The sequence below is a fragment of the Sabethes cyaneus genome, chromosome 1, assembly GCF_943734655.1.
Source record: "Sabethes cyaneus chromosome 1, idSabCyanKW18_F2, whole genome shotgun sequence".
NCBI lineage: Eukaryota > Metazoa > Arthropoda > Insecta > Diptera > Culicidae > Sabethes > Sabethes cyaneus.
Genome location: NC_071353.1, coordinates 144,000,754 through 144,023,321, shown reverse-complemented (window position 1 = coordinate 144,023,321; position 22,568 = coordinate 144,000,754). Strand labels below are relative to the sequence as shown.

Sequence of the window (22,568 nt, the reverse complement as noted above, 5' to 3'; positions counted from 1 at the left end):
TGTTGAAGTAAGCATTGCTATGTCTGTTGTATTTACAGAGTTATAAAGCTACTACCCCGTTGGTAACAAAAAGAGCGCTCTATTTGCTATCAACGGCATTGCAATCCTCTAGCGCCGTAAATACAAAAGATGTAAAGTTTCAACAGTTTCAGTAGTATTGAAGATACTTACTAGCTCTACAAATGCCCCATACACCACTGTTTCCAATTTGTGTTATATTTGTATAGACCCTGTGTGTATAGACCCTGTGTGTATAGACCCAATTTGTGTTAGATTTGTATAGACACTGTTTCCAATTTGTGTATAGACCCAATTTTGTTCATTGTTGTGAAGTTCGAATGGAAATCCGCAACTTGTGGTGGACCGGACGAATAGCTCGGAACGATAGTTCCCTAAAATGCTGTCAACGCTGAGGACGAAGTGTTCCGGATGAGAAAAGAAAGTTGTACCAGAACGGACCTGGCGAGCCACCATCAGAAGTGCAAGCCTAAGCATTAATTTAGCTTTTATGGAACGTCATAGTTCCAGTTCTAGTAGCTTTTATGACCAATTCCATAAAACCGCTAATTCAACTGTGAGTTTCTCTAGAACTTTCTGATGACCCCAATAAAACTACCTTCCGATCAAGTGGCCCTTTCTTCAGAAGGTTTTCATAACCTCTTTAAGAATCAGATTATAAGGTCGAATCTTATCACGCTCCACTGAAAGCAGCAGTAAAACCCATTATGCTTATCGCTGCTTGATAGCCACCGCCATAATTTAATTGAGCTTTTCTCTTCGTTTCACAAAGGTATAAATCAGCCAACCAACTTTGTTAACTTAAAAATACATATAGATTAGGACGTGGCATAAGTGCGATGTTTGAAGTTGGCATCAATTTTTGTGAGATAAAAAGAAGGACCGCAACATAATATATTTTACTAGCTGACCCGACAAACTTCGTATTGCCACAAATTAAACTATGTTGTACATAAATCGTGAATCTCGGATGACCTTTGTTACAATCTCGAATTTTGCAAGAGTGGAACTGAGAAGGAAAACAACTCCTCCATCGCTCAGCCTGATAAAATAAAGCGGATAGCATTTAAATATTCGCCATCATTACGAACCATTTCGCCGAATACCATTTTGCGGAACACCAATCCTCGGTTGACCATAACGCGGAATATATAGTTTCGCAGAATACCATTTCGCGAATAACCTTACGCGGGATGTACTATTTCACGGAAAATCTTTTCGTAGATAGTACCATTTCGCAGGGGTGACCGAACTGAAGGAAAGTAATAGAGGTCAATAGATCTAGGAAAATAAATAAACCTAAATAGAGGTGATCTATACGGGGGGCTGCCCCCCGCAGTGGCCGGCGCTTCCGACGGCAGGTGGCCGGCAACACTTGCGGCCTATGGGCGACTCGCGCTGTATTATCTAATGTTACTATTGATAGTTTTTGGTGGTCTTGTTATTGATTAATGTTTTATGAGTCTAAAATTTCTCGAGTTTGATTAGTTTTTGAGTTACGCAAAAATTACTGTTTTATTTGTATGAGAGTCCTTATCCCCGTACCACAGCGGTGAGGAATCTAAAACCATAATTAAAAAAATTCCTGCCTCCAAAACCCCCCACATGCCAAACTTGGTTCCATTTGCTTGATTACTTCTAGACTTATGAGGAAATTTGTATTTCATTTGTATAGGAGCCCCCCCCCCCCCTCTCCTAAAACAGGGAGAGGTTTCAATTCACCATAGAAAACATGCTTGTCTCCAAAAACACCCACATGTCAAATTTGGTTCCATTTGCTTGATTAGTTTTCGAGTTATGAGGAAATTTGTATTTCATTTGTATGGGAGCCCCCCCTCTTAGTGCGAGGAGGGGTCTCTAACCATCACGAAAACCTTTCCTGGCCCCAAAAATCTTTACATGCAAATTTTCACGCCGATTGGTTCAGTAGTTTTTGATTCTATAAGGAACATCCCGACAGACAGACAGACAGAAATCCATTTTTATATATAAGAAGATTGCGCAATACCAAGAGGATACGAGTCCAAACACACTAATAGCTAGCTGGAAAACCATAATAAAACTGTTAATAAAGCAAATTTGCTTGAATTACCACGTTAAAACTAGTTGGCTGCACAACGTCTCTTACAAACCTACCATACGTGTGGCGTATCAATACAAAATGGCGCACCGATCAAAATTGATCTTATCGCGGTTACTTGTCAAACCGCAATAAATCTGTTAGTTTTATAGAGCTACTAAAACGGTAACACCCTGACCAAACAGTTTCTTTTCTGCTATTATGAAGAATAACGAAATTCAGCACTAAAATCATTTTTTTTACGCGAAGCCATATTGCCATATTCTAGTATTTTGTCTTAGCTCGCAAACAACAAGTCATGAAAGCAAAGTATTTTGCAGAAAGAATTGTTATCAATCGGTTTTCCTGTCAGAGGAAGCAACTGATTTTGCTAAAAATTGAGATTGACTAACTGAATATTTTCAATTTGTTAAAGTAGCCAGTTTTCGAAAATTGCTAAATTTCAGTGGCCCGCTGATTTTATCAACCTATCATATCAAAATGCACGATGAAATTAAATGCGCACATGGTGCAAGCCAACGAAATTGCTTAAAATTTAATAAATATTCTATGGGATATTTTATTCTGGTCGCTATAAACCAAATCGTTCAGAATGATCTGTCAGTAAAACTAAAACTTTTCTGGTCACGGATATATTTTCAAGTTAACAAAGCTAGTGAACTTATTTAGTGTTTGCCAGAAAAGCGAAGAGCCTTTTTAAATTATGACGTTGGCTGTCAAGCAGCGAAAGCTTAACCGGTTTTATTGCTGCTTTCAGCAGAGCGTGATACGACTACTTGAGCTTATAACCTGATTCTTATAGCGGTTACGAAAACATTCTGAGGAGTGGGCGACTTGGTCAGAAAGCAGCTTTATAGCGGTCATCAGAAAGTTTTGGTGGAGCTCATAGTTTTATTAGCGGTTTTATGAAATTGGTCATAAAAACCACTATACGAACGAAATAAAACTTGGAATTGTTACTTGGGATTTGATCTAGAGTACCATCAAGGACCGAGTTCTACGGAATCAGTTGTAAGCGCAACCTGTCGTAATTGTCTGTATTAGTCCAGCCAGACAACAGTAGTCAGCAACAGTAGGATCCAGCAAGCCAGCAAGCGGAAGACATCGATAACTAAAGCAATCGAAACTCAAAGAAGCAGTATGTTTCAGTCAAGGTTCATGCATGTCGACGGATGGTTGTTGCCGTTGTTTATTGTTTTACAACAAACCACTATACTATCCTACCACGGATCAGCCAGGAAATTTATCAAAAGATTTGCGTTCTGAAAAAGTTGCAGCTGGATGAAGTTAGTTTCTTGCCGACTAGGCAGGCTTCAAATATTCAATTTCACCAATATTGACATTCAACCAAAGAGTGGTACAAAGACAATGGCGTCACTTTGGGTGTAAATATTAAAACGCATAATTTAACTCCAACAAAATTGTTTCGGTCGAATATTTTCGTGTCCAGTTTTCAATCCTTTCCCAACGACAAGCAACCAGCGTTGTACACAAGCATCAATTTTTTCCACCTCACTTATTTCACCATATCCTATGGTATAATTTGTTATGGTATTCGTATAATTGAACATGCTTTGACTTTGAATTAAATCTTACAAAGTTTGTTGATATTTCAGTTAGAAATGCTAAGTAACACTGATAAGTGCACTAATCACAACACAAATTCTACAACAAAATCAATCGAAATCTGTTGATTGTTGAGTATTGATCGTAATGAAGTGGTTTGGAATACTAATAATCGTTGCAAGTCTCTGCTGGACCCAACAGCAATGTGCCGCGGCTCCAAGTCCACAGGTATTTAGTATAGGAAGAGGTCATTAAGGATAATAATTCTACTGCTGAATTTTTCACTTAGCTACAGGATTTTAGGCCTGATCGTACAACTGAGTGCCCAGATGTTGTCCATTGTCCGTAAGATGCGCAGTTCAATAATAATAGCTTGTCAGCAATTTACTGAACAATGTAAAAGAAAATAAAATGTGATGCAAATAGTTTTTTTTTGTTTTCTACTCGTTTCATGAAGGATACCAATTTTAATGGATTGCCTGAACATTAACCGTGTTCCGAATGAATAAATAGATTTTAGAAATAAAAGTGTCAATCTAGGGAATTGAACATAAAAAAGGTCCATATCGTAAATTAAATATACGTACAGACGTAACTTCGGCATCATTCCATATTGCTTTCAACGTGCTCATCAAAACTCGTTTATGTGCTCTTACGGAATGCCAAACGCAGCAAAGCCATAAATTTTAGGATCGACTTTGGCGAAATACGGTTGGAAAACATTTTCACTCCGTGCCGCCCCCTTCCGGTGCCAAAAAACCACCATCGCGAGAAAGTTTATCGAATCGAAAAAGTCGAATTTTCCTCCTGCAAAATCAAACATCGCTAGACGGTAATTAAAACATCTATAGCCTGTGTATCAACAAACCATAGAAATCATCGTCGTCGTCGTCGTGTTAATCCGACACGACACCGAATCGAAGTTTATGAGTGGCGCCAGCAATCAAACAACCATTCATTAGCCGTCGTCGTTTCCGTGCGCTTGGCGCGCAAAGCCTTCATCGGGTCGCGGATTTCCACGCGGCCAGAAATAAACAAGGGCTAACTTGGTAGGGATAGAACAGGCCCAAAGCCCAAACGCCCCATCGCTCAAGTTCCGACAGCCGGCTGGCAAGGGACTGCTAATTTTCACCCGACCACCTTTTTTTCCTCATTGAATACAGAAGGTGTAAAGTGGAAAAAAAGCACTTTCCACAAGATAACCGCACTACTGAACTGCCTTGCCTGATGTGGTTGGTGCCAAGGGAGCCATGTCGGTTGGAGTTATGATCAATTCAGTTTTTTTTTCAGCTCTTTTATTTCACTCTGTTGGAATGTTTGAATGAGTGTGAAAAACCCTTCCTCTACTCCACTTCTTGCTTGGATATCCTACTTGGCTTTCGTTCTATCCATCCTCGCTTGGTATGGTAGTGTAGCATGAATCGATTGATGGATGTCGCTCGTTTTCCGAACCAGGAAAGTACGGCGCACGGAAGGCGAGAGAGAGCGCAAGAGACGTTACTGCTGCCGAGCGCCCGCGACGCGTCAGCAATTTCCTTTTTCGATCGGGAAAATGTGCTCCCACTTTGCTGTGCAGCATATACGGACGATTAACCGAGGTGCAAACGATGATGGAGCGTGTTGAAATGTTGGAACTGACTCTATTCGACTAGTCGTCTATAGATAAGCACCAGCGCCAAAGCGAAACTACAACGGATGCTTTATATGCTGTCCAATCTAGGATTGTTGGGGTTAAAAAACGGGGCCAGTTGTGGTATTTTGTTGATACGTCGTTTAGTGACAAATTGTTGGAATCAATACATTTTTTGTGTGAATTTACCACAGTTTTCGTTGTCAATCCGAAAGCAAAACATTGTCAAGGCATATATTTATGGAATTGCATCTTTTAAAAAATACAGTAAATAAATACATAAATTTTCAACCGAAAAAGGGAAGGTTCGTTTAGGTTTCCGGCGAGTAAATTTTGGTGTGGAATGTCTCGAAAGTATCCCTAAAATATTCAAACCATTCCAAGCATTTCAGCACCAATGACAACGGTCGATGGCGGTCTTGTTTTAATATTCGTCAAGGTCACAAAGAGCAGCTTGTGTCAAGTTTAGCTCCAAAACAACCCGGCATCGGTTACAATGAAATTCCATCCTTCGAAGAACGCCCCCGCAGCTAAACCCCACTCAACAGCAGATCGAGCAGCAATTTTGCCGGCCGGTCGACCGGCTGGTCTTTCTTTTTTCTTTTTTGTTTTTGACTTGGGTAGAATAAATCTTCCCCGAACACGAGACCGCACAATCCGATTACAGTTACTGGTTCTATTGAATTCCGCACATCACGCCGGCATCGGCAGAATCGGACGGTTACAGAATATCACATCACCAAGCGGGGGAGGACGGCGAGGTTTTTGTTTTCTTTCAACAAATGCTGCCAAGCCGGAACTGTAGACTACATTTCCTAATCGGAGCTGGCTTTCAAGTGACGGAATGGAAGAAAAAATCCTAGCGCCAAACAATGCCGCCCTACCCTCTCCATCAACGTTCGGTGTCATAATGGGGGTTGCAAATCAAATTGGTTGGTATTTTGTTTGGGAAACCATCTTTCAATCGCGAAACAAATCAAATCTGCCAGCCTTGACTACCTACTGACTGACTGATCTCGGTGTTGGTGCCCGGTCCGAATTTGATTGAATGGGAAAGATAGACCGTATTCGTTGCTGGATCAAAACTCAAGTTTAAACTACGACTTTTACGGAATGGATTGAATCCGTAACTATAACGATCTTTACCGGTCGATTGGTTCTGGCTTTGAATCCATTTTGCAAGCACCACAATAATTATTATTAAGATTACAATAACTGCAAGCGGAAACGCTCAGGCTGCAACCTACAAATCCGATAAGAAACAATCTTTTCATCAAGCTCATTCAGCTCTGTCGAAGTGGATTTAATGAAAATGAATTTAATTTAATTGATCACTACTGGTAAACTGATATCTGCATTCCAATATTTCTTCGTGGGGAATGTTTAATACAGAAGCACCAATCGCCGATGCTCAGGAGGTGCAATTCAAACGGCTAATGAAAAAAGTAGAAAATATACATTTTAAGTCAATAAATGAAATTTTTTTTTTGAGTATTGGCATCCATTGGTGGAGATAGGGGAGGAGCTAGGGGGCCAAGTCTCCCCTTAAAGAGATATAGCCCGTGATAGAAAAATCGACTCAGTATCTTATTTAACTTATAAACAACCACAGTTACATCCGTGAAAGACAAAGCTCTTTCAGCTAAATTATTTGAAAATCCCTTATGAGAAATCGTCACCGTCATAGAGAAATCCTACGTTTTAACACGTAGCTAGCTATATTTCATAAGTTGAAAAATTGAAACTACAAAAGAAGTACTTTCTTCATTGAATTCTACGTATAGAGTTATTCTGAACAGTCGTTCTATTAACTACTATATACATCGTCGTCGGAGCAGGGCAGAGCAGCAGGCATTCAATTCATGGTAAAAAAGAAATTGAAAAATCAAAATGAAAAACCAAAACAAAAGAGGTCCTAGATTACTCCTCTGAGGAACGACGAAAACATTCTGTCTTGAATTCTAAATCAAATTCTCTACCAGCACCCTTGGCACAAAATTTCGTTGAGATGTTGTTATGTGAAAAGCTAAAGAAATGGTTATCATCTCCACTGGCTTGCCCAGGCTGGGGCACACTGGGGCACGTGCCCCACGATCTCAGTAAAATTTTATATAAAACAAAATAATTTCTGTAATCCAGAAATTATCAGCAGCTTTCCATTATAAGCTCAATTTACAGTTCTAATTTCACGCACAATTACAAGTTTAATTTTAAACCAATTAATTTCCATTTTTGTGTTAAATTTTAAGTTTAGTGATGGTGGAAATCTCCAAAGAAAAAGTGGAATATTGTGACACATGGAAATTTTTGATTTTTTTCTTGTTTGTTAATTTTTAATCTTTTATTGCACAGTGGTCCAGAAACGAACACTAAGTGGAAATTTACTTTTGCGGCTAAGCGATTCATAATAGCTCTCAACAATGTTCAGCAAATTTCTACAACTCTAAAACTTTTTGTAGAAATAACTTTTTGTGATAATAACTTTTTGTAGAAAAGAGATAGAAGGATAATTTCTTCGACAAAGTTGTAACTAAAGATTATATAAGTAACTTTTTTATAGACATAGTAAGCCTATTTTTTATAGTTTCTATCTCACAGGGCGTTTTATATAAAGACCTCTCAAAAATCACTTTTCCGCTAATTACTTCAAATTTAATGGTTTTATTGCATCATAATGCTTTACAAAGTTTATACTCTTATCAATAGACATATTTTTGTAGAACATTGTATGTTAAAAACTGTTGAGTTACTAGCGTTATAGCACCGTAACTATAAACGATACAGCAAAACTTTGTTCAGAGAAATTAGAATTTTAGAAACAAAACTTTAGAAGCAAAACTTTGTTCAGTAAAATTAGAAAAAATAGATTAGAACTAGTTCTATAAATGTCCCATACATAATATTGTCATATTTGGCTCGGCTGAGACAGTACTGTCAAATGAATCAAAATTGAGTCAAAGTGATCGAACCATCCCTGCGTTGGATACCTCGCAAGGATTCATTTTCCATTAAACATAAATTTTTCGCCAAGAATAACTTTTCAAAAGGACGTATTTAAAAATGAGATAATTTTTTTAAAATTATATCTTAAAACTACTTATTTAATGAAAACGGCATCAAATGATAAGTTGTGGGAAATTAGACCTATTTCCAGAAAAAAAACTTCGCAAAATCGTAATAAAAATTAAACAATTTCTCAAAATATCCTCTCCTATTTGCCTCATTTTTTTAAAGACAGCTTAAATAATGTCCTAAAATCTGGCTACTTATGGACATTCTTTCTGATAATTTTTGAAAAATCTATGTAATTTTTATTTCTTGTGAAACTAACAAAATCAAATTCTCTACGCATCATTTTGAAGTAAATTCTCATATAAACGGTTTCTTGGGCCCAGCTGTTCTCAAGTTGTTGCAAATGTGAAATTTGAAAATTATTTATTAAGGTCAATTCATGAAAAGTATCCGATAATCGTGTAATTGACATGCACTGATTTGAATTAAATTTTGTCAGATTGTTTGTTTTAGGTCAGCAAGCGAGAATTATAAATTGGGTGCCGATTGGTCCTCCCAACGATAAATGGTCGTACCGCCTTTTTAAAAGGAAAGACTCGTTTTGTCAAGCCATTTCATTTTCTCTGGCTTATAGATAAATAGAAAAAACTATTTTCACATTTTCACGTTCCAATTGCAATTTAAAAGAGTCGAGTAAAAATGGCGTTTTTAGCGTTTTGAGCTGGAAATGCTCATATAGAAATCGACACGTCTTCGGAACTTAATTACAATGTTTCTTAACGCTGTGTTAGCTATCATCCAAATGCATCCTAGCGATAAATAAGCCTTAAAGTGCATTTTAACCTACTGAATAACTTTGCAGAACATTTGAAAGCAATAAAAAAATCGTGTTTCTTTAAACAAATCATTAATTTTCGCAATCAGCGAGAGATAGATAGTTACTATATGCAGCAAAGTTGCTTATTTTAGTGTGTTCTACAATTTTTGTGAAGAAGCTATATTTTTTGGGCGCATTTAAAAAAACAAAAAATTTTGTCACCCTATTAGGGGATTCACGGTTACCCTAATAGTATAAGAAAATGTGCTATATTTAATTAGTAAACTGCTCTAAAAAAGTACCCATTGAAAAACTACACATTTTTACGCTAGAGTAAATTACCTTTGTTGAGGTTTGGTCCCGCTGATTGATATCAATAATGAATCGAGTTTTTAATCAAGTGTCGTCATTATTCGATTTTCATCTGTCGCGTCGAATACTTGGCAGAAGATTTGCAAGCATTTTTTCGGGAGCAATAATCCGCGAGTGATGTAGACTTATATTTTAACTGTTTTTGTATTTGTATTTTACTCACTTGACTGTATTTTTATGAAACTATCGACAATCATTGGGGCTATCTCGAGCCCGTTGATTTAATAATAATAATAAATGAATTAAATGAATAAATTTCATCAATCATTTTTAAATATCTTTTGACTGGTAAAACTAATTCTTGTGAAATTTTGCAGATATATTCGCCGCGTCAAAACCTCTCGTTTGATACTAAAATAATTATAACTAGATAAACTATCTTAGTTAAAATCACTATAAATTGTTGTCATTTTCATGTGTTGTACACGACTGCTCATAACTTTCAAATTAAGCGTCCAATCAAAAAACAAATCAATTGTGATCTATCCGGCTATAAAAGCTTTCAAATGAGACTAATAGCGTATAAATCGGTTTGGTCATCTCTGAGAAACAGGCGTTCATTTATACTTAGTCAAAATAGGTTTTTTGAAGCTAACTTTTGAACTGCTTGTCCGTTTTCAATAAAACTTAGCAAAATGTTTAGTAATAGTAAAAGCTTTCGTTTGGTACTAAGATCGTTAAAATTTGTTGCGTGGTTCCGGGGAAAATGGTGTCACGTAGTTTTCACATTTTTGCTTATAACTTTTAAACGAAAAGTCAGACCACGAAACAGTTTAATAGTAATATACTAGGCAATAATACCTTTCAAACAAAAGTAATAGCGGTCGAATAGATTCAGCCATCTCCGAGTAACAGGCGATATAAAATTCAGAGCGAACACACATGCATACACACACACACACACACACACACACACACACACACACACACACACACACACACACACACACACACACACACACACACACACACACACACACACACACACACACACACACACACACACACACACACACATACATTGCTCAGTTCGTGGAACCCTAACTATTGGTATATGTGACTCGGCCCTCCGAGCCTTGGATCAATTTTGTGTTTTTCGACCAATTTATAAACCTTTGTTATACAGTAGGATTTCGAATTTGGCAACAAATGCGTGTCGCCTATGTTGCCAAAATCGAAACCGTGCCAAAATCGAGACCCTTTTTCGATATGAAAAAATTTAATGTAAATGCTTTAGAAATTAACTAAGTATCATTAATCAACGATTGCAACCATTTTATTTTTAAAATCTCCGCTAAGAGCTATCCGTCCGGTGCAAATAAGTTATTGATACCCTGCGCTAAGACGTAGTCCTACGGCAATAAAAATATTATTGTTCGAAACCACATAACTTTTTTTCACGAACATACTGAGGGCATCATTTCTTCGTCATTTAAAGCATCTTTGCAGCAACTGATTGATATTTAAACATATTTTTGGAAGCAAAATATCTTGTGTTGCCAAAAACGAATACTTTTGTTGCCAAAATCGAGGCATGCCAAAATCGAACCATGCCAAAAACGAACCATGCCAAAATCGAAATCCAACTGTATATATGTATATAAATAAAATCAGAGACAAACAGACTCGACTCTTGACTTCCTTTGAGCCTTGATCCTGCACTCTTAAATGAGTTTACCCGTGAATTGGTTGAATTTAGCTAAACTTGGTTAACCCTTTATAAGGCAGTGGCAACTATATTGCCACCAAAAAAAATTTATAATTATATTGATATCTTTATAGACGCAAAACAAATATTTTTCATTAGTGGCAATATAATTGCCACGGCCTTAGAAAGGGTTAAAACTACTCAAAATGCCCTTAAAGTGTACAAACTCAGATTTTGAGTAGTTTTTTAACCAAAAAATTGGTAGTAGAAACTTGAAAGTACATTATTTGTCACAGAGAATAATTCCATTATCGGTAGCAAGTAGCCAAAATTGGTTGAATTTTTTACCCAAAATTTGAGTTTGTACACTTTAGGTGCATTTTGAGTAATTTCAAGCTAGCTTTAGCTAAACCCGACCTATTTACAGGTAGAATCATTTAAGAGTGTGAGAAAAAGTTGATATCCTGAAAGAATAGTTTATTTTGTATTTTGCACTTTGTATTTTGTATTTTGTGTATTTTGTGTATTTTGTGTATTTTGCGTATTTTGTGTATTTTGTGTATTTTGCGTATTTTGTGTATTTTGTGCATTTTGTGTATTTTGTGTATTTTGTGTATTTTGTGCATTTTGCGTATTTTGTGTATTTCGTGTATTTTGTGTATTTTGTGTATTTTGTGTATTTTGTGTATTTTGTGTATCTTGTGTATCTTGTGTATTTTGTGTATTTTGCGTATTTTGTGTATTTAGCGTATTTTGTGTATTTTGTGTATTTTGTGTATTTTGTGTATTTTGTGTATTTTGCGTATTTTGTGTATCTTGTGTATCTTGTGTATTTTGTGTATTTTGTGTATTTTGTGTATTTTGTGTATTTTGTGTATTTTGTGTATTTTGTGTATTTTGCGTATTTTGTGTATTTTGCGTATTTTGTGTATTTTGTGTATTTTGTATTTTGTATTTTGTATTTTGTATTTTGTATTTGGTATTTTGTATTTTGTATTTTGTATATGTTCTATCAACTGTATCATTTCATCCTTTTATTTTCTTTCTACTTTTCCATTTCTTTTTTCACCTTTTTTTTGTTTTTGTGTACCTCCACCATTTTCTATTTTCCTTTGCATTTGCTTTATTTCCTTCCATTTTTCCCTATCTGCTTTTTCATTTCCTTTTCCATTCAGTTTACCTAGTCCTTTTATTTTTCCTTTTGCCTTTGCTTTATTTCCATTGCTTTTGCCTTTGCCTTTGTGCCTTTTCCTTTTCCTCTTCCTTTTTCTTTTCCTTTTCTTCTTTCTTTTTCTTTTCCTTTTCCTTTTCTTCTTCCTTTTACTTTTCCTTTTCCTTTTCCTTTTCCTTTTCCTTTTCCTTTTTCTTTTTTTTTCCTTTTCATTTTCCTTTTTCTTTTCCTTTTCCTTTTCCTTTTCCTTTTCCTTTTCCTTTTTATTTTCATTTTCCTTTTCTTTTTCCTTTTCCTTTTCCTTTTCCTTTTCCTTTTCCTTTTCCTTTTCCTTTTCCTTTTCCTTTTTTATCTTTCCTTTTTTAACCTTCCTTTTATATCCTTTCTGTTTTAGCCTTCCTTTGCATTTTCCGTTTTATTTTAGGCGATTACAAATATTTTAAAAAGTTTTTGTCCCACTGATGTTGGACCACTGAAGGGGGCGAAAAAAAGCAAAGAGAATTTTTTAATCAAGCCAAAAAAATATAGATTTTAGGCATTTTTACTTAAAGTTTAAACGTGAAAACCAAATCTATTCTTGCTTTTGATATACAGTAGGATTTCGAATTTGGCAACAAATGCGTGTCGCCTATGTTGCCAAAATCGAAACCGTGCCAAAATCGAGACCCTTTTTCGATATGAAAAAATTTAATGTAAATGCTTTAGAAATTAACTAAGTATCATTAATCAACGATTGCAACCATTTTATTTTTAAAATCTCCGCTAAGAGCTATCCGTCCGGTGCAAATAAGTTATTGATACCCTGCGCTAAGACGTAGTCCTACGGCAATAAAAATATTATTGTTCGAAACCACATAACTTTTTTTCACGAACATACTGAGGGCATCATTTCTTCGTCATTTAAAGCATCTTTGCAGCAACTGATTGATATTTAAACATATTTTTGGAAGCAAAATATCTTGTGTTGCCAAAAACGAATACTTTTGTTGCCAAAATCGAGGCATGCCAAAATCGAACCATGCCAAAAACGAACCATGCCAAAATAGAAATCCAACTGTATAGTATAACAAAGGTTAAAATAGGAAAAAAAATTATGAAGAAGAAAAGTGATAGAACCAGAGAAAAAACGAAGAAACTGGACATAAAATGAGAAAAAAAACTCCTAAAGAAAATCATGAAAACTTGAGAGAAAATCAGCATGAATTGGATAGAAAAGATGAAAAAACAGGAAAAACTGGATAGAAAAAGAGAAACAGAAAAAGAGAAAATATAGGAGAATGGGAACAGAATAATAAAAGACGCGAAACGGGAAAAGAAAAGAAAAAAAAATGATAAAAAAAGGAAACCGAAGACAAAAGGGATAAGATGAAAAAGAAAAACAGAACGTGATCTGTTGAAGGAGAAAAAGCAGGACATAATTAGACAGACTGATAACAGAAAAAAACGAAAAACAAAGTATGTACAAAAAAGCAAAAAACGAATATCATGGCTAAAAAAAGAAAAAAGTCGGTTACAGGACAGAAAACGACGAAAAATGAGACAAGAAAAAAACAGACCTGAAAACGAAGAATGGAAGAAACGGGATACGAACAGCGTGCAAAAAAGAAAAAACGAGAGGGAAACTGAGAAGAAGAGAGAGAGAGAAAAAGCGATAGAACAGAAGAAATAAATAGGAAAAAGAGGTCAAACGGGATATAAAAGGAGAAAGATAGGACAAAAACGGGAAAAGGGCAGAAAATAAAAAAAAAAGATACCGAAGAGGAAAAAGAAAAAAGGATTGAAAAAACAGAATAAATGTGACATCAGAAAGAGGAAGGACGGTACGGAGAAAAAGAAAAATGGGAAGAAAAGGTTAGAAAAAATAGTTAGAAAAATATGAAAACTGGGACAAAAAACAAGAGAAAAAGAGAAGAGAAAAGACGGATAACGAGAAAGAAAATAACAAAAAATTAGTGAAAAACAAAGAAACATAGAGCTGAAAATAGGAAAGAATGGAACAGAAAACGAAGAAAAGCAGAACAATAAAACAGTACACATCGGACAGTAGAAATGAAAAACAAGATAAAACGAGAGAAAGTTGAAGGACAGTGAGAGCAAAAATCGGAAAAACGGTACAGAAAAGGAGAAAAACCGGAACAAAAAATAGAAAAACGGAACTAGAAAAAAGTAAAAACGGAACATTAAAAAGTAAAACCAGTGAGGGAATAAAACAAAAAATATCAATTGTAATTTCAGGTAAATCTTCGTGCCTAATTTGCAGTCTGCGTCTGGTTTGAAGTAAAACTTCAGATTTACATTAGTCAAAGTTAAATCTAATTTAATGTCCAATGTGAATTTTAAGTTTAATTGCATATCCGAAAAAAGAAAAACGTGACTGAATGGGTGGGAAAGCGGAACATAAAAAGAGAAAAAGATGGGAAGAAGAAAACGGGAGAGAAAAAGAGGGAAAACCGGACTAAAAAACGAGAAGATAGCAAACGTACGCAAGAGAGAAGTAGAAAAATGAGAGAAAAGTAGGAAAACCTTGAACAAAACGAGAGATACAATGGGTGTAATCTGGAGAGAAAAGAGATAGAAAGAAGGTGAAGTAAAAGAGGAAACACAGCAACTGAAAAATGGAGAAACGAAAGTAGAATAAGAGAAAAAATAAACACGGAAGACAGAAGGGATAAAACGGCAAAGAAAACCAGAATGTGACAGAGAAGGAAATAAAGCAGGACATAATGAGAAGAAAAACGGAACAAACGAAAGCGGAAAACGGAATAGAAAAGGAGGTAAAAAGCGAAAAAAGACGGCAACCGGTGCAGCAAAAAAATATGTCGAAACGGGACAGAAAATGACAAAAAACGAGACAGGAATAGTGGAAAAACGGGCATGAAAATGAAGAAAATCGGAAGAAAAATTACGTTAAAAGCAGCACAAAAAAACTAGGACTCAGGAAAAGGGTTAAAAACGGAACAAAAAACAAGAAAAATGAGATAAAAAAGGGGGAAAACGTGACAAGTTAATACGGAATAAACTGAGAGAAATCAAAAAGTAAATAAAGAATAGCGAAACAATAAAGAAAATCGATAAAGGAACCGAAGAAACGGAAAAAAAGAGGTTAAATAGGACATAAAAGCATGGAACAACGGAAAAATAGGACAGAAATGGAAGAAAAAACGAAAAATAAGGACCAAAGAGCAGGGATGGCACGATCACTTTGACTCAATTCACATTCATTTGACAGTACCGTCTCAGCCAAGCAAAATTTGACAAAGAGGTGTATAGGACATTTGTAGAATTAGTTATTGTCTACAATTTTGCTGAATTAAGTTTTGCTGTATCTTTTGTAGTTACGGCGCTACAATGCTAGTAACTCCTTAGTGACTAAATGTACGTTCACTTAGTCACTAAAGAGGTACTAGCACCGTAAATCCAAAAGATACGGCAATACTTTATACAGAAAAGTTGTAGATAATAACTAGTTCTTCAATCGTTCCATACACAACTTTGTCATATTTTGCTTGGCTGAGACGGTACTGTCAAATGAATGTGAATTGAGTCAAAGTGATTGTGCCATCTCTGCCAAAGAGAAAGATAAGCGGAAGGAAAAAAACGACAAACGGAAGAACAACATGGCGGCAGGAAATAGTGGTATTTTTTCACGTTCGAGCGCGAATTACCAAGAACAACAACAACATTACCAGCAAAAAGACATCGAACCACAGCTGCGAAATAAGCCACACCTTTTTTACTTGTCTTCCATTCTACCTGTTTCGAGCGAGACGAACAGCAGCAGCAGTAGCAACGAAGGATGAGAATATTCTGTGCTATATAAGCGGTGGGCAATTCATTCAGTATTTTTCCACGTATTATTTTGTAAACTTGAAGTGAAAAGCCAATAAATGGAATAGTTTTAGTTTCAAACTAGTCTTCTGAAGATGCCCTGAAAAGTAGCCGATGTGTATACAATCCATTCCACTGGTTTAATGTTGCTGCAGCAGACCTGCGGACCAAATCCTCTATTTAAAGACATGGAAATTTATTTTTCTCAAACCTGTTATCCGCCTGTTCCGGTTAATCCTGTTAAGTGCCTGAGTAGAACACGCTTGCAATCGCCCACTGGTTGAGTGCTTGCTGTCGACTGACTTGCGCACCAAAACCGTCCTTTTAAGGACAAGATCGAAAAGTAGCTTGTAGCTTAAGTGGCACCGTTCCTGTTTGGTCTTTCTCTAGGCATGTTTACTTATGCCGCAACAAGGCTAGGAAGTCATTTAGTGTTATCCCTAGGAGTCCAGCACGGCTCCAACAGATTTTGTTCACTTCTTGTTATTTCATTTTGGTTGACTTATGGGTTAAAATAACAAAATCGACTGCAAAATTTCTGCGCCTTGAAATTAAGATCAATAACTACTTTCGCTATCAAAAATATCAAGCGAAATACTAATCATACTGTTGAACAATATTATTGGGAATTTTAAATTAGTTTTCATCTTGTCTTATAAGCATTATCATCATCATGTAGTTTGAACCATTTTACTAGAAGACATTTTATGTGACTTATCCAATTTAAATCTACTAAAAAAGCAAAGCCTAGGTGCTACATTCCGTTATCGAAACTTGACCTTCTGTTTTTATACGAAAGACTTCGCAACCAGCTGTAAGAGTGCAGGACAATTGCAGGCCTAGTTGCTACGATCCTATTGACTCTAACAGCCTCTCCCAGTCGAGATTCGAACATACGACGACTGACTTATTAGGCCAGCGTCATACCTCGAAGCCTACTGGGAGGCTACTTTAATTCTACTATTCATATTTTATTCTCGACAGATGCATATTTCGCCTACGACTTGCAGGCTTCCTCAGTGTCTGTTTTCGAACTGAATTAGCCAAAGCAATTTTACAGTTTTACCTTTGTTATACTATATAACAAAGGTTTAGGAATTGGTCGAAAAACACGAAGTTGATCTAAGGCCCGGATGGCCGAGTCACATATACCAATCGATAGGGTTCGACGAATTGAGCAATGTCTGTGTGTGTGTGTGTGTGTGTATGTGTGTGTGTGCGCTGCTTATTTTCTATCGCCTATTTCTCGGAGATGGCTGAACCGATTCGTCTGCTATTACTTTCATTTGAAAGGTATTATTACCTAGTATATCACTTTAAAAATTGTTTTGTGATCCGACTATTAGTTTAAAAGTTATAAGCAAAAATGTGAAAATTACGTGACACGATTTTCTCCGGAACCACATAACCGATTTCATCGATCTTAGTACCAAATGGAAGCTCTTACTATCGCTAAACTTCACACCGATTTTTATTGAAAACAAACAAGTGGTTTGAAAGTTAGCCTTAAAAAACCAGTTTTGACAAGGCTCAAATGATCGCCTGTTTCTCAGAGATGGCCAAACCGATTTACCCGCTACTAGTTTCATTTGGCAGGTAATATAGCCGAATAGATCACTATTGAATGGTTTTTTGATTGGATGTTTAATTTGAAAGTTATGAGTATTTGAATACACCACACCAAAATTAACAATAATTTATAATGATTTTAACCAAGATAAATAACCTAATTTCAATTATTTTAATATCAAACGGAAGGTTTTCACACTACGAATATATATGCAAAATTTCATAAGAATTGGTTTTGCCAGTCAAAAGATATTAACCCTCGAACACTAGCACCAACTTTTATAACACAGTTACTCGCGCGCACAATAGCCCAAAACTAAAGAAAACGTGCGCACTAGAGTTTTGACTAGGAAAACTTGGTTTTAAGTTTATCGAACCTTTGGAAGAGTTTCTTGAAATTGAAAGCTCTATCGTCTGGTAGAATCTGAATTTTGATTAATCCCCCTAAAAGTGAAATAAAAAAATTATTTTCCATCAGTTTCAATATAACACATTGATGTGTTCTGCAAAGTTTTAGAGCATATTATCACAAGAAATTTTGCCGAGGATAGTAACCTTCTATCTCTTCAACGAAGAGATCTTATTTATTGTATATAAGTTTGTAAAATCAGTTTTTCTATTTTAGCTCTTTTTGTAATTGTTGTATGACTTTTTCAAGTATTACAAAGTTGTATAAATAATAAAAATACACAACTTTGCTGAACATAGTATACCTCTATGTTTGCTTGTTTACGAACTGTAGAACTTTGATTATAAAAAATACCCTGATTTTGACCCCGAATTACTCAACTACCAACAGACGGATACATTTTACATTTGCTGGTGGTTTTGCTGCATACAGACACCATTTTTCCATATGAAGAAACGAGAGAAAATTCCAGTTGGGACCAATTGCGGTACACCTCACATGCTACTTGCTTCGTTTCCGTGATGTCGGGTTATGCTAATCTATTTTCCTAACAATTTAAAGTATTAATGCATTGAATAATTCTGACATTTTGCTCATAACAAGTTGATTGAAGAATATACGTTAGTATATACGTAATACACGATTTGTAACTTTATAGCAATATGGCATTCAAAAACCTACACATGGTGTACAAAATACAACAACGTGAGTAACCGTGAGTAACGTGAGTGAGTAATAAAAATTGATAAAATTTATTCGAGAAAACTTTATTGTTGTGTATCAAATAGAATGGCAATACAGGAAATTATGCATACAGGGTTACCTCGATATAAGACAACCTCGTTATTAAACAACCTCGATATAAGACAATTCGATATAAGACAATTTTTCCCTCGATATAAGACAAATTCCTTTGACATAGTTGGTAACGACACCAGAGCTAATTTTCCATTCCAAAAGCGGCACCATAAAGATGTTCAATATTTCAAAGAATCCTAAAAATTGTAAAAAACTAATAGCTCAAACGATTACAAATAGTGCAAAAAACGTAAACACACAACACAGAGCAAAATTGGTGACTGCTAATCCAAAAATTGTTTGGAAAAATCATGTTTCGATATAAGACAATTTCGATATAAGACAACTTTTTGAAAAAAATAATTGTCTTATATGGAGGTATCCCTGTAGTTCAAAAACCTATAAACTAGACCTTTACTACGCAATGTATATGTTAAAGAATAATATTTCATGTTACAACTTACTTTTACTTGCACTTACCCTCATTAGTAACAACTTGCACAGCAATTTCATGAGAAAAGGAACTATCAAAATTTATAAGTGCTTCTATTTGGTTCAAATTTTGTAAATTTATTCAATTTCCAAAAATTTCATGTAAACCAAACGTGTCGATTTCTATCTCAAATAGCAAGTAAGACCGTATAACAAAGGTTCCTTTCACCACTAGGTGGATTAAATCAGGTTTTTATAGGAGCTTAAGGTTATGTAATCTATGTGTGGGTATACAAAATTAGTGTAGGCAAACGAATGCAATGTGTCAGTTGATACAAAAATCTCTTCCGCATCCTGCTTCAAAGGGTGAGGTCATTGCAGGAAACCTTTGTCGGCGAATACCAGTGTGAATTCCGAGACGCTCCACAATGAATTAAACTACACGACAAATCTTCGACGAATTCCGGAAATTCAACTTGCCGACTCACCTTTTGTTTATAGATTTCAAGGCGGCGTACGATTCAGTTAAACGTAGAGAGAAGCGGTACCATCATCACACAATGTCACATGCTCCTAGGGCTAGTGAATGACATTGATATCATCGGCGTTAACCGTAGAGCTGTGGAGGAGGCGCCCACGCATCTCAAGGAGGAAGCAGCGTAGACAGGGCTTGTCATAAACTCTGTCAAAACGAAGTATATGGTAGCTGGTAGATAGCGTGGTAGCCCTTTGGGTGCTGAAACTCAACCTCCGAAGAGCAGTTTGTTGACAAAATGATTACAATTAAATAATACGTTTTTACGAAAATAGCTTTAGAGGTGCAAAACGAAAAATCAACTTGGTTTTGATAACATACTTTTTCATAATAACAATCAGAAGAAGACTGTGAGGAACAATCTAGTTCTATCAATAAATATAAAAGAGCATTGCAATATTAATACAAGCACCCTTATTCCCCCTAATTTTATTATTGTAAATCTTCCAATAAACACCGACTGATTTTTCCTCACATGCACGAAAATCAAGCTTGAATCATTTTTATGTTCCCGGAATAACAATGTTGGCAATATGCCGGCCGTGGTATTCAATTTACTGCGAAACACCGAGCTTCTTCTTACCGAACAAGGCGTTGCATTGGCTCTAAGGCAAGGCAAACTTCAATCGCATTCCGCCCCATCAGAGGACGATATAAAAATAAACATCTCCTCTGCAATAAGGCCACAGTCGAGTAAATCCCCTGCAATGGATCGAAATAACTGTCAAAACAAGATTCATTTCTGCAGGAAGATGCTATTAGGCGAGCGTAGCAACTCGATTGTTATTCCGGCAGTGACTCCACCGTTGCCTTACAAACATAAACTCTGCCTTTATAGCTGACCAATCGTGGAAAATTCTGAGCCAACCTTTCCCATTTAGCCATCCCTTTAACCCCAACCACATCAACCACCTACTCGAAGGTAGATAGACCGATAAAATGTGGGTCACCCCTTCGAAGTGCGACTTTCACTGTCCCGAAGCGCTCGCCGCTGCAAAATCATTTCGCTTGCCAGCTCGCAATTGGGGCAATTGCTTTATCGCATCACGTCTATCTTAGTTTAGCTATCACAACCGACATAACGACGATGACCCTCGTACGTCCGAGCCAGAAGCGGAAATTGTGCTCCCCTCTTTTCACCCTGCTCAATTCAACGCTTTTTGAACTAACCTGTCGTCAATGTCCAAGCTTGGCAGTGGCGGCAGAGGCAGCGCTAGTCCGGCCACCACCGACGAATGGTCGGCCAGATCGGGCATCGGCGGCGGAACCGGTTCCAGCTCCTCCATGTCATCGTCCAGATCTTCCGGATCCTCCGGAATGATTCCCGTACCGCCGGAGTGACTGGTACCGCAGGCCGACAGGACGGTGACGTCCGGAATGCTGGCCGTACTGCTGACGGTGATCGGTGCCAGCGTACCGGACGGGGTGGTCACCGTCTGCTGCGAGTCACCGGGCGGCAGCGACGGAGCCGATGCACCGGTCATCACGTCCTCGATGTCCGAGTCGATACCCTGGGCGAAATCCATGTAGAACGAATCTCGCGAATCGCTCGATCCGCGACGCAGTTTCAGCGACAAATCCGGCGAGCTATCCATTGCGATTGTGGATGTGAATGTGTGTAACCTTTTTTGTTCCGGATTAAACCGAGGTTAAGGGCGATTTTTTTTTTGTTTCGACACTGACTGGGGAAAAAACACTTTCACTAAGAGCGAAGAGTGGCACTCCACATACTTCCTGATCCGACTAGTAGCTGCAGCAGCAGCAGCAGCAGCTCGAAAAAACAATCCCGCCAGTCAAGGCGAAGAAGGTAAACACAAACACAGACAGCACGGAACCTGATTCGGGGCTGATGTCCTTTTTGCTGCTTCGGTTGTGTGAGTCACCACGTCTCACACGTCACACACTCTGGTCTGGTGGTTTGTTATCACTTGCAGCACGGCACGATACGCACCAACACAGCCACCACAACACAGTCGATCCCGGCGAGTCTCCGTCCGCTTCCTGCCAATATCCTTTTGGCGTACGCTCGTTTCCGCAAACACACACACAGTGACACCCGCGCGCTCAACACCCGAAATGCCGATACCCGAATCGGTCGTTGTCACATCGTAGTACTACACCGCTTCGGGCCACCGCCTCTTCCTCTCATGCCCTCCCCCGTGCACAATCACATTCACTGGAAAACCTCAGTAACGGGAGCAAAAAAAAATGGAAAATTATGATTCCCAATTTTGTGATTCGTCGAACAACCAGAAGCAAAAAAAACTTTAATTTCCGATTTCAAATCTACGTTCAACACACACGGACACGTCACTGGACCTGCACCTGTCAGCCCCAATCGGAAAAGAAAACTTAATTATGCACCAGCAGCGCCGAATTCAGAGCATTTTCACATTCCGGATTTCACTGGGTTGGAAAATTTGGACCAAAATGAATCACCAAACCACAGTTTCCATTCTCAAAACAGTACAGTGTCTTCTCGCTTCTGCTTCTGGATGTCTGCCGTAGCTTGATAGTACAACCGTAGTATGATGATAGTAGCTAACCACCGTCCGTCGGGTGCTGCTGGGAGTTGGAGTGCACCACCGCGCACCAGAGCGCACAGCAGGAGAAACAGGGAATCTCGGAACGGAAAACAAAACACTTGCTGCTCGGAGCACGACCGCGACGATACTAAACTACT

The 22,568-nt window shown here is 37.3% G+C and overlaps 1 protein-coding gene across 1 annotated transcript in view; it reads right to left on the bottom strand.

Annotated features, from left to right (window-relative positions):
• LOC128745404 (proton channel OtopLc) overlaps window positions 1-21,480 on the bottom strand; it is a 38,412-nt gene extending 16,932 nt beyond the window's left edge. Inside the window, exon 1 of the mRNA XM_053842477.1 lies at window positions 21,056-21,480. Within this exon, the coding sequence (XP_053698452.1) occupies window positions 21,056-21,480 (425 nt within the window). The remainder of the gene's footprint in view (window positions 1-21,055) is intronic.
• Between the last annotated feature and the right edge of the window lie 1,088 nt (window positions 21,481-22,568).